The sequence below is a fragment of the Mesoplodon densirostris genome, chromosome 3, assembly GCF_025265405.1.
Source record: "Mesoplodon densirostris isolate mMesDen1 chromosome 3, mMesDen1 primary haplotype, whole genome shotgun sequence".
Taxonomy (NCBI): Eukaryota; Metazoa; Chordata; class Mammalia; order Artiodactyla; family Ziphiidae; genus Mesoplodon; species Mesoplodon densirostris.
In genome coordinates this window covers 161,710,664-161,723,441 of record NC_082663.1, presented here as the reverse complement: position 1 = coordinate 161,723,441, position 12,778 = coordinate 161,710,664, and the positions used below count along the sequence as shown (strand labels likewise).

Sequence of the window (12,778 nt, the reverse complement as noted above, 5' to 3'; positions counted from 1 at the left end):
CGCAGAATCCCGGCTGCCCTAGCCGGCTTTTAAAGAAGACTCTCAACGGAGTTAAAAGGGGAGTCAGAGCACAGCTTCAGTTAGCATGGTGCATTGCACGTGTTTACATCAAACACGGAAAGCTTACAGTTTGCGTCATTCGGAGTTAATGGCAAAAGTTTTACTCTGGTGAGGGCTGTCCTGGAGCAAGGCCTCCGCTCTCCTTAGAAATAATAGCTGGCTGTAATTGAGCGCTATGCGCCAGACATTGTTCTAAACACATGAAACGGATTAACCCATTTAGTCCTCGTAACAACTCGATCATCCCCATTTCACAGATAAGAAGCTAAGGTCCAGCAACGTGAAGAGGCACTTGGGTTCAGGTCTCACTACAACTCCAGCTCTTCTAAAAAGAGCTAAAAGACTGGGGTGAAGTTTTGCAAAGCCAAGTGGTTGGTTTGTAATGACATTCAAACATGGGTGCGCCTCAAAATCTTTGGTGAGAGGAAGTGCTTGCTCTAAATTCAGAGCCCCTGACCCCGACCTAACGCTGTCTGATTTTGCAGGGCTGTGGTGGAACACAAAAATCTGCATTTTGAACAGGCTCCTCGGTGCCTGTTTTTGAAGAAGCAAGTTAGCCGATTGCATTTACAGCAATGTTAAATCATGATGTTAAATCACCCCTACCATACATACGCCTAGACGACCTCTGCGGAGGGTAACAGGGGCAAATAGTCTGGGGTAGGAGAGAGACTACTGATAATGTACCTATTAAAAGAACATCAACAAGCCTTTATTGCAGGCCCTACAAAAGTGCCCCTTCTCCCCAGCGGCACCAAGTCACCGGGTTCCAGGCATGACTCCCGGAGCCGCCTAGCGCTCCCGTGGCCCCCGAAAACGAGGCGCTGCGATCCCACCCCATGCCTGAGGGGGCGCTATTCAGTTTCGTTCCGATAGGAATGGAGCATTGCTTTCTTTCTGCGCTTGCGCGGCAAGGAAGCCTCACTTCCGGCCTTGCGCGCCCAGGGTTTGAAACTTGCGGTCGCCAGGTAGGTGAGTGCAGGGGCTGCCTGTCTCCCTGGAGATCTCTCTGCGTGACGCCCCAACCGTGCAGTCCGAGCCCTCCTCCCTCAGTCAGCCTCAAGGTCCCAGTGCCACCTTCGGCCCAGATCCGTTTAGTCAAGCATGTGCTCCCCACCCACGCCTTGCTCTGTGTAACACCCAGACCCCTCACATCCTTCGTTTTCCTTCAGTCGCCTTCTTCCGAGGCCACCTCCCTAGAGCCCTTGCGCGGGAATGGGAGAAGTGTCCCGGATGGAGAGAATGCCCCGGTACCCCATTGAGCGTCCCTTCGCTCTCTCCCTTGCCTTTCTTTGCAGACTGTCACCATGAAGTTCAACCCCTTCGTGACCTCGGACCGCAGCAAAAACCGCAAACGTCACTTCAATGCCCCCTCCCACGTGCGCAGGAAGATCATGTCGTCTCCACTCTCCAAGGAGCTGCGGCAGAAGTACAACGTTCGCTCCATGCCCATCCGCAAGGACGACGAGGTCCAGGTACGTGTCCTCCGGGCTCTAGTTACCCAGCTGCGTGGCGCTCGGGCGCCGCCTTTGCCTGAGAACGTCGAGTGTGCTTGGACGTGGAGGACTGGCAGGTAATGTGACCCTGCAGATGTGTTAGACCGGAGATGGGGCCCAGAGTCACCAGAGAGCGCCTGTCCAGCCTAATTTAGAGCATTCCTACTCAATTCTTTAATAATAATAATTTGAGAAATATACTGTCCCAGCCAAGCAAAACTCTTGTTTTCTTATTTTGTCTGCAGAGGCTGCTAGTTTGCCAGGCATTACCCAGGGTGGCTATTTGAACCAGACTTTGCAGGGGAATGTTTTGCAATAAGAGTAAGGTCTTGGTTATCATTGAGTTTAGTGGAAGCTGGGCATTTGATGGTGCTGGACTTGGCAGGGAGAATAGAGAAGCAGCAGCAAGTCAGAGGCCTGAAATTGTGAGAGTACGGCCCATGTGAGAAAGTGTAAGCCCTCTGTTCTCTGTGACTGGAGCTTAGGATTAGGATGTGTAGTAGAGAGGGGAAGTGAGGGTGAGTAAAATAGACAGGGGCTATGTTCATTCCTTGAGGGAATATTTATTGAGCACTTACCAGGCAGTGTTCCCTAGAACACTAACAGTGCACAAGACCTACAGGCCCCTCTTAAAACCTCAGCACTATTGACTTCTTGGGCTGGATAATTCTCTGTTGTGCTGAGCTCTCCTGTGCACTGTAGGATGTTTAGCAGCATCCCTGGTCTCTCCCCACTAGATGCCAGTAGTTATGACAAGCAGAAATATTTCCAGGTATTGCCCAGTGTCTCTGGGGAGCAAAATCACCCCTGCCACCCTCCCCCAGTTGAGAACCATTGTCTTAGAGAATGAAGTAAGGGATTTGGTGGATCACCTAAGGCACTGGGACTCTGAAGCTTTGAGGAGGAAAAGACTGGAAGCAGGGGATAAGTTAGGCTGAGATTGTGACAGGAATAGCATAGAAAAAAATAATTCAGAAGTATGGTTCAACCTCTTCTCTCCTGGATCCTTCCCATCAGGCATGTTCTAGAATAGGGGGCATTGCAAATGCCTCTAGGGTCTAGTTAGGCAAATTAAAGGAAGTGGGCTCTTTTAAGGGAGATAGTCATATACCCTCAGCCCATTGCTGCGATAGGGAAATGAAGACTCTTAAGTTACGTTCAGTTGTTGTCAGATTCTTCAGTTTTGCAAGAGACCTGGAAAATCTGGATTCTTTACTTTATAGAACCTGCTTTTGGCTGAGATCACCAATAACCTCTTATTTATTTATTTATGTACGTATGTATTTATTTATGGCTGCATTGGGTCTTTGTTGCTGCGCGGGGCTTTCTCTTTCTTGCGGTGCGCGGGCTTCTCTTGTTGCGGGGCACGGGCTCTAGGCGCATGGGCTTCAGTAGTTGTGGCACGTGGGCTAACTAGTTGCAGCTCGCAGGGTGTAGAGTTCAGCCTCAGTAGTTGTGGTGCATGGGCTTAGTTGTTCCACAGCATGTGGGATCTTCCCGGACCAGGGCTTGAACCTGTGTCCCCTGAATTGGCAGGCAGATTCTTAACCACTGTGCCACCAGGGAAGTCCCCACCAACCTCTTTATGACTAAATTCAGTGGTCACATCTTGGTCTCACTGTCCTTGACTTTTGTTTTTGGTTTTTTTCTGGCTGCGTTGAGTCTTTGTTGTCGCACATGGGCTTTCTCTAGTTGCGGCGAGTGGGTCTACTCTTCATTGCGGTGCACGGGCTTCTCATTGCCGTGGCTTCTCTTGTTGCGGAGCACGGGCTCTCGGTGCGTGGGCTTCCATAGTTGTAGCACGCGAGCTCAGGAGTTGTGGCTCATGGACCCTAGAGTGCAGGCTGAGCAGTTGGGGCGCACGGGCTTAGTTGCTCTGTGGCATGTGGGATCTTCCTGGACCAGGGATTGAACCCGTGTCCCTTGCATTGGCAGGCGGATTCTTAACCACTGCGCCACCAGGGAAGCCCCATCCTTGACTTTTCAGCAGCATTTGGCATAGGTTGCACCACCGTACTTCTTGAAATAGCCTCTCTTTTTAGCTTCTGTGACACTTCAGGCTCACAATTTACTTGCAACTTCTCAGACTCCTTTGCTGGCTACTTCTCCTCTGCCTGGTCCCTAAATGCTGGAGTTTGTCACAGGGCCTGCACCTGATCTTCCACTGGCTGGCCTACATGGTCTACCTAGGTGGTAATATTTATTCCTAAAGTTTTAAATGTCTTCTCCGTGCTAACACCTTCCTCCTTTACATCCCAGTCCAAGCTACTTTTCTGACCACAGAGCTGTAGATCTAACTGCCTGCTGAACATCTGTATTTGGATATCTCACAGACATCTCAAGCTTCTTATGCACGAGATCCTGATATTCCCACTGCCTCCAAAATCTGATTCTCGTCCCATCTTTCACACCTCAATAAGTGACACTTCTATCTCCCCACTTAGGTATATCATAAACCTTTAAATTATTATTAACTTTCCCTAACCCCTCTCTTCTAATCTATCACTAAGTCTTGTTGATTTTACCTCCACAATACGTCTTGAATCTGACCACTTCTTTATATTTCCATTTTACTTCAAAGCATCTGTAGCTTCCACCGTTACTGTAGTCCATTCTCCACAGAGTGGCATCGTTTGCAAATCAGATCCTGCTTAAAACCTATCAGTGGTGCTCGATGTGCTTACTGTAAAATCTAAATCACTGACAAGGTCCTGTGTGAGCCAGTCCAGGTCTAATTCTCTGGCCTCATCTCATCTTATTACCCGCCACATGCTCTGTACTTCAAACACATTGGTCTTTTCAGGCCCTTAAATGCACTTACATCGTTTCTCCCTCTGCGTCTCTGTCCAGAGTGCTCCCTCTGCCTGGTGTACTCTTCTCCCCTTTACCTGGCTAACTCCTCCTGTTGCAGGTCTTATATTAATGTCAGTTCCTCAGAAAAGCCTTCCCAGATACTTTACTCAGTATTTTAGTATAGCATCCTTTATTCTTTTTTCATAGCAATGAACACAATTTGAGATCATTTTTTTAAAAACACTGAGGCCTAATTTACATACTGTGAAATGCACAGGTGAGTTTTGGCAGATGTAAAACCATGTAGCATCACCCTAATATGACGTAGACCATTTTTTATCATCTCAGTATCTTCCCATGTGCCCTATTCCAGTTAGGATTATATATTTGCATGTTTACCTCTCAACTGCCTACTCCCCATCAGACTAAGCTCCGTGAGGCCAGAGAACTTTTCTTTTTTGTTACCTGACCTCAGTGCAGAGCCTGGCACACAACAGGGGCACAATCAATATTTACTGAATGGATGAAAACTGTTGACTGGATGGAATTGGAAGATGAGATAAAGAAAAGGAGGGCAGGGGCTTCCCTGGTGGTACAGTGGTTAAGAATCCACCTGCCAACACAGGCGACATGGGTTCGAGCCCTGGTCCGGGAAGGTCCCACATGCCATGGAGCAACTAAGCCCATGTACCACAACTACTGAGTCTGCGCTCTAGAGCCTGTGAGCCACAACGACTGAGCCCACGTGTCACAACTACTGAAGCCCATGCGCCTAGAGCCCGTGCTCCGAAACGAGAGGCCACTGCAATGGGAAGCCCGCGCACTGCAACGAAGAGTAGCTCCCGCTCACTACAACTAGAGAAAGCCCGTGCGCAGCGATGAAGACCCAACACAGCCAAAAATAAATAAATTAAATAAATAAAAATTTTTAAAAATGTGTAAAAAAGAAAAGGAGGGCAGGGGAGAAGGAGCTGCCATTCTTTAAATGCCTGTGGGGTTATGAATGGCTTCCTTTTTAGATATGAAGAAAATGAAACTCAGGTAAAGTAATAAAGAATAATATAGAAAATGAGTGTCTGAGCCAGGAATCCAGGTCTCTTAACTCCAAAGGCCATACTAGGTAAGCACTTCTCTGACCAGGAGAATAAAATCGTCCCAATTAGGTTTGTTAAAACTGCCTTTTCTCTCTTGGGATCTTCTAAATCTCACCTACCTCTTTCTCTGAGCAGTTGACTATGCCTCCTGTTTTACAGAGGAAATTAGAACTATTGTCCAGGATCTTGCAGAACTCCCGGCTCCACACCCTCTGACTTACCTGCAGTTGCACCCCTCCCATCTTTATTCTCTCCTGTTACAGTGAAAGAGAAATCCCTGTTTCTGTGTAAGCTATCCTGCTGCCACTGCATGTGACATCCACCACTCTCTTCTGCCCTCTTGAGATCCTTCTATCCATTATCCCCTTTCGCTACAGTTTCCTTTACCTCTTCCTCCATACTTGTTCCTTCTCATCAGCATTTAAACATATTCATGTTTCCCCCTCTTTAAAAATAGAAAATTATCGCTTAACTTCACATCCATGTTGAACGTGTGTCCTCTCTCTCATCCTCTTCAGATCCAGGCTCCTTGGGTCAGTCTTTTTTCACCTTGATCTTCTCGCCTCCAGTGAACTCATTGCCTTATCGTAAGGGCTTCCATCCCACCGCTCCACCGAAAGCACTGTAGCCATGACCACCAGTGACCAGCTTGTTGTCATCTGTTACTTTATCCTTCCAGTAGTTGACCATGCTAGGGCATTTGACTTTCTTGTCTTGACTACTCTAACACCACACTTCCTGGTTTGCCATTCTTCCTGGCCACTTCAGTCTCTTTTGTAAGCTCTTCCAAAATGTTGGCTTTTCTTAGATTTCTACATTCTCATACCACCAGCTCCCTAAGTAAAATCAGGCTTTGAGTTGCCATCTCTTTGGATGAGGCGCAGGTCTTTGTCACCAGCCCAGTTGGCCTTCCCGCTGTGTATGGAATTTTCATGTTCCATGCCTCCGGGAAAGGCACATCCATCCATCCAGTTGCCCAGCCAGACTCTGGATGTCATCCTCGCCTCCTCTCCCTCACCTTTCCACAGTCGATTGAGTCTTATCCCGTCTCCCTCCTTGCTGGGTCTAGCGTTTATCCACTTCTCTTTTATCACTGGTGTTGCTTTGACTCCTTTTATTAACATCTTTCTTCAATCAGGATGATAGTTAATAGGGGCTTTCTCACCTACTTTTTCCATGTGAGGGTCTCTGGTCACGTAGACTGTGGTGGATTTTCAGTGAGGCATGCATGGCTGTTGTCTTTTCAACCTGAAAATCACCTTGGTGAGTAAGCTGAACAATGTAGGTAGACATTTTAGGAGTATTGAGATTCGCCAATTCTTTACATGTGGTATTTCCTCTGTGCTTGTATGGCTACTGTTTAATAGGCTCCTGCCTTTAGGGAAACCATAATCGAGTTGGTTTTTGAACAGAATTGGAGTATGAGCTGATTTTTAATTGCAAAAATAGCCCACAAGATTTTAATTTAATGTTTTATTTTTTTTTCTGACTATAAAATGTTTGTATTAATTGTAGAAATCTTGAAATTTAGAAGAACGTAACTTAAAAAATAGTCATCAGTAATTCTCCTTCCTTCCTAATGGCAACCATTATTGACATTTGGATATATCTTCATCTCATGTTACATGCCATATACATATATGAAGCATATACACATAAGATTCAGACTATATATATAGCCGTGTATTCTTTTTTCTCTAAAGGTCAAATCTTGAGCATTTTCCTTGGTCATAAATTGTTTTTTGAAAACATGGGTTTTAGATGGTTGCCTGAGAATCTCAATATAATTTTTTTTTAATTGAAGTATAGTTGATTTACAATGTTGTGTTAGTTTCTGGTGTACAGCAAAGTGATTCAGTTACTAAGTATAATTTCTTTAACCATTCTCTGTTTAGATCTTGAGAGTGATTATATATATATATATTTTTTACTTTTTGTAAAAAATTGAGCTATAATTGACATATAACACGTATTAGTTTTATTTATTTACTTATTTTTAATATTTATTTTTGGCTGTGCTGGATCTTCATAGTTGTGCGTGGGCTTTCTCTAGTTGTGGCGAGCGGGGGCTACTCTTCGTTGAAGTGCATGGGCTTCTCATTGTGGTGGCTTCTCTTGTTGTGGAGCATGGGCTCTAGACACATGGGCTTCCGTAGTTGTGGCACACGGGCCCTAGAGCGCAGGGACTTCAGTAGTTGTGGCATGTGGGCTTAGTAGTTATGGTGCACAGGCTTAGTTGCTCCACGGCATGTGGGATCTTCTTGGACCAGGGATCGAACCCATGTCCCCTGCACTGGCGGGTGGATTCTTAACCACTGGACCACTAGGAAAGTCCCTAACATGTATTAGTTTTAGATGTACAGCGATTGTATTTTTTTACTCTCAGGACTAGTCATGTGATGACCATCTTAGTTCAAGGAACGTTTTGTTCAGGTAAGAGAAGAAAAAAATACGGGCAAAGAATTTATACCTGACTTAGAATAATACAAAGCAGATTTATACCAAAAAAAAAAAACAAAAACAGCTGATTTTGGTTGAATCAAAATTCAAAATTTGACTGAATACAAAAAGTTCTATTTTTAGCCTGTGTGTTCCTGATAATTAGTTTCCTCACTATGATGTTCAAGCATTAGAAATGGGGAGAATTCTCTTTGTATTTTCTCTCAGGTGGTTCGAGGACACTACAAAGGTCAGCAAATTGGCAAGGTAGTCCAGGTGTACAGGAAGAAATATGTCATCTACATCGAGCGGGTGCAGCGTGAGAAGGCTAATGGCACAACTGTCCACGTGGGCATTCACCCAAGCAAGGTATGGCCTGGGACTGCACAGTGGTAGTGGGCGTGTAGCATAGCATTCCTACTAGAGTTGTTGGCTGTCGGTACTTTTTGCACAGGCGGCCATGGTAAGGACTTCCTTAGGAGGAAGGCTTGGTTGGTTCACTGGCTTAGTGATATCATGAGGGATCCAGTTCCTTTCCCTGTCTGTTGTGTCATCCTTGGTGAAGGCCCCGTCTGCAAGCTGGTAGCAAGAGTGTTCCAGGCATTCCAGGCATCACTTTTCCCACTAGAGAATGTCCAGAGGGAGAAGAGAGAACACCTCTTCCTTCAGCCCTCACACCCACCTGGTGGAATATGCTGTTCCTCCTTTAACCTCCCATTTTATACGTTGTATTGTAGGGTCTCTCCTCCAGAGTTTCAGATCCTTAAGGGCAGAATGGTTGGGTCTCACTCATCTTTATGATCTCTGTATTGCCCAGTAGCTGGTGGGAATGCAGGTATTTTTAAAACAATGCATTTTGCCAGCCAAGGGCAAATTTTACTGCCAACATGGATAGACAAACCATCCATGTTGGTAGTATAATGTTTCACAAGCTAAATGACACTTCATACCACTAAATTATCTAAATGGTCTTCTAGATCCTCAAGAGTTAGGAGCTGGGCATTGGGTAGCAGAAGAAGGAACCCAAGCTACTGTTGTCGAGGGAAGATCTGCTGTATAAGATTAATTGTGGTTATAAGTCCTTTCTCCTTAAAAAAAAAATTTTTTTTTTCAATATCTGTTTGTTCTCTCATGCTAACAGGTGGTTATCACCAGGCTCAAACTGGACAAAGATCGGAAAAAAATTCTTGAACGCAAAGCCAAATCTCGACAAGTTGGAAAAGAGAAAGGCAAATATAAGGAAGAACTTATTGAGAAAATGCAGGAATGAATATAACCTTTTGTGCAACCACGGTTTAGCTGTAGATTCTTTTGCCTGGTGTGTATTCCTTTGAAACTTTTCAAGATGTCTCTGGAACGTTTCATTTCCTTCCTGTTTCGTTATTGATATGTGGCTCTGTATATCTACTTTTGCTGTTTCGATGAATAATTTTATGAATAAAAATTGGACACGTTTTCTTGTTCCAAAACACATTTATTGCCTTTTAGATAAAATCCATCTTACTTTCAATTCCCCGTTGCCAGTCTTTCACATGTTTAATCTACAGGGCAGCACAATAGCAGCAGTGAGGTTAAGACAGCCCTGCTCCTGCCTGGACCCTCACGCTGATGGGGCGGACAGGACAGGGCTCTGGTCCCTGAGGCAGAGGTTGTCCCACTCAGTGTAGGTCCGGCTGTGAACTGGCACGCACAGAGAGCAGTGCTGCTCAGCACTCACACTCAGGCCTGCCAGTCTGCTCTCTGGCCAGCTTCCTCTCCCTCACACCCCAGCCAAACCCAAGGGCATGCAGCTCGCTGACCCAGCTGCCCTGCCCAAGTCTTGACATTGCTAGTGCTATTTCCATGTGACTGAAATGCCCTCCTCTTTCCTGGGGCTAACTCAGGAAACTGACAGTCTACAGGCAAGACTTGGTTTACAAATAGATTTTGTTTTTCCTTCTATTGTTTTCATAACTTAAAATTAATTTCCAACATTTAAAACTTATGAGATCACAGAGAAATCCAGATCTTGTGCTTCATCTAGCTGCATGAGGCCCTGATCCTGCACAGCATCGGTTGTGTGGAGCGAGGGTACCCTGTTGTCTACCCCCAGTGGCATCTGAGTTTTAGACTCCAGGTCTAACTTCTAGTCATTCTTTAAGATTAGCTTCAGAGCCACATCTAAAATCCTCCCTTGCCCCTGGGATAAGTAATCTATTGATGAACGCATTAAACAGCCCTTTATGGCTCTCTAGTAACACAGGGTTTATCTGACACTCTGGTGTTTCTTAATAAATGTTGATTGGATCAGTTATTTCCCATTTTGACTGGTGAAGAAAATGAGTTTAGGTTAATTGTCCAAATCCCAGAGAGCATAAGAGATAGAGCTGGGATTTGAACCCAGGCCTCGGTGCATCAAAGGACATTCACCTCCCACAGCCATCTGCCTCTGGTGGTCCTCCTGCTCTTTTTTTTTAAGGGTCTGGCTTTTTTTTTTTTTTTTGCGGTACGCGGGCCTCTCACTGTTGCGGCCTCTCCCGCTGCAGAGCACAGGCTCCGGACGCGCAGGCCCAGCGGCCATGGCTCACGGGCCCAGCCGCTGCACGGCATGTGGGATCTTCCCGGACCAGGGCACGAACCCATGTCCCCTGCATCGGCAGGCGGACTCTCAACCACTGCGCCACCAGGGAAGCCCCTCCTCCTGCTCTTGTCAGCCTTTTACTGGAGTCTGACAAGAGCCTACACATTTATATGGAACAGAAGAATTTACGTGTTTGTAGCAGTAAAAGCATTAGTGCTTAGTGGGAAAGTGTCACCAGTCGTCAAGCTCCAATCCCAGCTCTACCACTGGACAGTCAAAGGCCTTTGAGCAAACAGCTCATCTCTGAGCTTCCATTTTCTCAGTAGTAAAAAGATGGTAATACCTTCATTGCCTTCCTGTCTCACGTTAAATGCAGAAATAAAATGCCATGATCAAATGGGCTATTTCTGAGCACACTTCGAAATTGTGAGTGTATAAATTCTAATATCGCTATTATTGTTCAATTAACTTCTATTTCAAATTCTGACATTCACTTTGCACTCAAAGAAGGAATGATTTTTCACAAAAGATTGCTAAGATCACAAGCCACAGAACTCAATATGCATGCTCTGACTGTGGCATTGATTTAAGAGTAGGTGGAATGATACTGGCTCTGTAGCCAGACGGATCTTGATTCAAGTCCTGCTATGGTCTTCAGACAGCCGTTTTTATGTACCCTCTGTTTCTCCAGTCTATGTAAGAAGCTGGAAATGCTGATCTTCAAGGCTGAAAATTAAAGTAGCAGTCCACCAGATCCCCCTGATTTTAGGAGTCACGTGGGTGGTTGCTAAAATAGTCTCCACCTCTTGCCTGGAGATTCTGTGATACAGTACGTCTGAAGAGAGAACTCTACAGGTCTCGTGTGCATCTGTATTTTTCATGTGGCCCTTGTATGATGCTTATGACTAGGTAAATTTGGGAAATTGTGGATTAGGATGTATACATACACAGAGCACATAAAATAGAGCAGGTGCCCAAAACATGGTGGCTATGTTAGCACACTGAACCGTATGTCTAGGGAGCATAACAAGTAGGTCAACCAGCAAGGGCTGTGGTTTATTTTTCTAATTTGAGGTTTTGTCTTCATTCTCGAACAACACATGTTTCAGGGCCCCAAATTTGCATAAAAGTCAGATTTCAAACTAGATTATATTTGTAGTAGGATGACATCTTCTGATGCCTGGTCTGGGCCCTAGGCCCCAGCCATTACGCTCACCATGAAACTTATATTTCCTAAGAGTTAGATTTGGTTTCTTTTCAGCAACTTTGTTCAATACAAGTGATAGATAAGAGCTTTGAGAGCTGTAATCTCCCCCAAGTCACACCAGGCTTTCTATCATCAGCCATGTGAATAATAGTGCATGATCAAGAGTGGGAATTTGACATCAACTGAGAGCTCTAATCACAGCTCAGCTCCTAGCTGTGTGACCCTGGGCAAATGGCCAAACCTCTCTGGGCCCCATACCTACCTCTGGGACGTCCCTGGTGGCGCAGTGGTTAAGAATCTGCCTGCCAACTTAGGGGACACGGGTTTGAGCCCTGGTCTGGGAAGATCCCACATGCTGCAGCGCAACTAAGCCCATGCGCCACAACTACTGAGCCTGCGCTCTAGAGCCTGTGAGCCACAACTACTGAGCCCGTGTGCCACAAATACTGAAGCCTGCGCGCCTAGAGCCCGTGCTCTGCAGCAAGAGAAGCCACCGCAATGAGAAGCCCGTGCACTGCAATGAAGAGTAGCCCCCACTCGCCACAACTAGAGAAAGACGGCGTGCAGCAGCGAAGACCCAACGCAGCCAAAAATAAGTAAACAAATTTATTAAGAACGAAGGAAGGAAGGAAGGAAGGAAGGAAGGAAGGAGAAAGAGAAAGAAAGAGAAAGAGGAAAGAAAGAAAAAGAAAAAGGAAGAGAAAGGAAGAGAAGAGTACCTACTTCACAGAGTTGTCAGACTTACTACTTGAGATACTGCGTGTAAAGCACAGAGAACTCAGCAAATGTTAGCTGTTGTCTTTCCGAGGAGATTGGCAGTGCGTTTGTCTGAAGGAGAAGAGGGGAAAGTTTTTCTCCAGGGAGTTTGGGTAAATGCTGGTTCTTGAACAAAGAGGGAGGGTTTAAAGGCAGCAGTATCGTGTTTGGGCTGCTGCAGGAAATGGAGACTGCAGAATGCCAGCTGGGTGGGCCTGCTTATCAAGGTTTTGGCCTGGGGGGTTTTAGCTTGTTTCCTGGAATGAGTTTGAATTAAGCAGTTTCCTACTGACCTTTTCATCAAATTTGCAGATGTCCATTTACTTGAGTGAGTCCCCTTGTGCTATTTTGGGAAGACTCCAAACTTTTAAAC

The 12,778-nt window shown here is 45.7% G+C and overlaps 1 protein-coding gene across 3 annotated transcripts; it reads left to right on the top strand.

Annotated features, from left to right (window-relative positions):
• The first annotated feature begins 949 nt into the window (after positions 1 to 949).
• On the top strand, positions 950 to 9,337 carry RPL26L1 (ribosomal protein L26 like 1). 3 transcript variants are annotated; one of them, XM_060092528.1, is made up of 4 exons: positions 950 to 1,028; positions 1,359 to 1,535; positions 8,111 to 8,251; positions 9,024 to 9,337. In XM_060092528.1, the coding sequence occupies exons 2-4, from the start codon at positions 1,368 to 1,370 to the stop codon at positions 9,150 to 9,152; spliced, it is 438 nt and encodes a 145-aa protein (XP_059948511.1). In that variant the 5' UTR covers positions 950 to 1,028; positions 1,359 to 1,367; the 3' UTR covers positions 9,153 to 9,337. The 3 variants fall into 3 exon arrangements, with proteins under 3 accessions (XP_059948511.1, XP_059948512.1, XP_059948514.1); XM_060092529.1 differs by having other exon boundaries at positions 995 to 1,032; XM_060092531.1 differs by lacking the exon at positions 950 to 1,028 and adding an exon at positions 1,045 to 1,124.
• Positions 9,338 to 12,778: the final 3,441 nt, after the last annotated feature.

What these genes read in the sequence shown, in the direction of transcription:
- RPL26L1 (XM_060092528.1), top strand. Translation starts at nt 1,368, where the DNA reads ATGAAGTTCAACCCCTTCGTGACCTCGGACCGCAGCAAAAACCGCAAA. An exon ending in GCAAGGACGACGAGGTCCAG is followed by an intron (nt 1,536 to 8,110) that starts GTACGTGTCCTC and finishes ATTTTCTCTCAG; the next exon opens with GTGGTTCGAGGACACTACAA. An exon ending in TGGGCATTCACCCAAGCAAG is followed by an intron (nt 8,252 to 9,023) that starts GTATGGCCTGGG and finishes TCATGCTAACAG; the next exon opens with GTGGTTATCACCAGGCTCAA.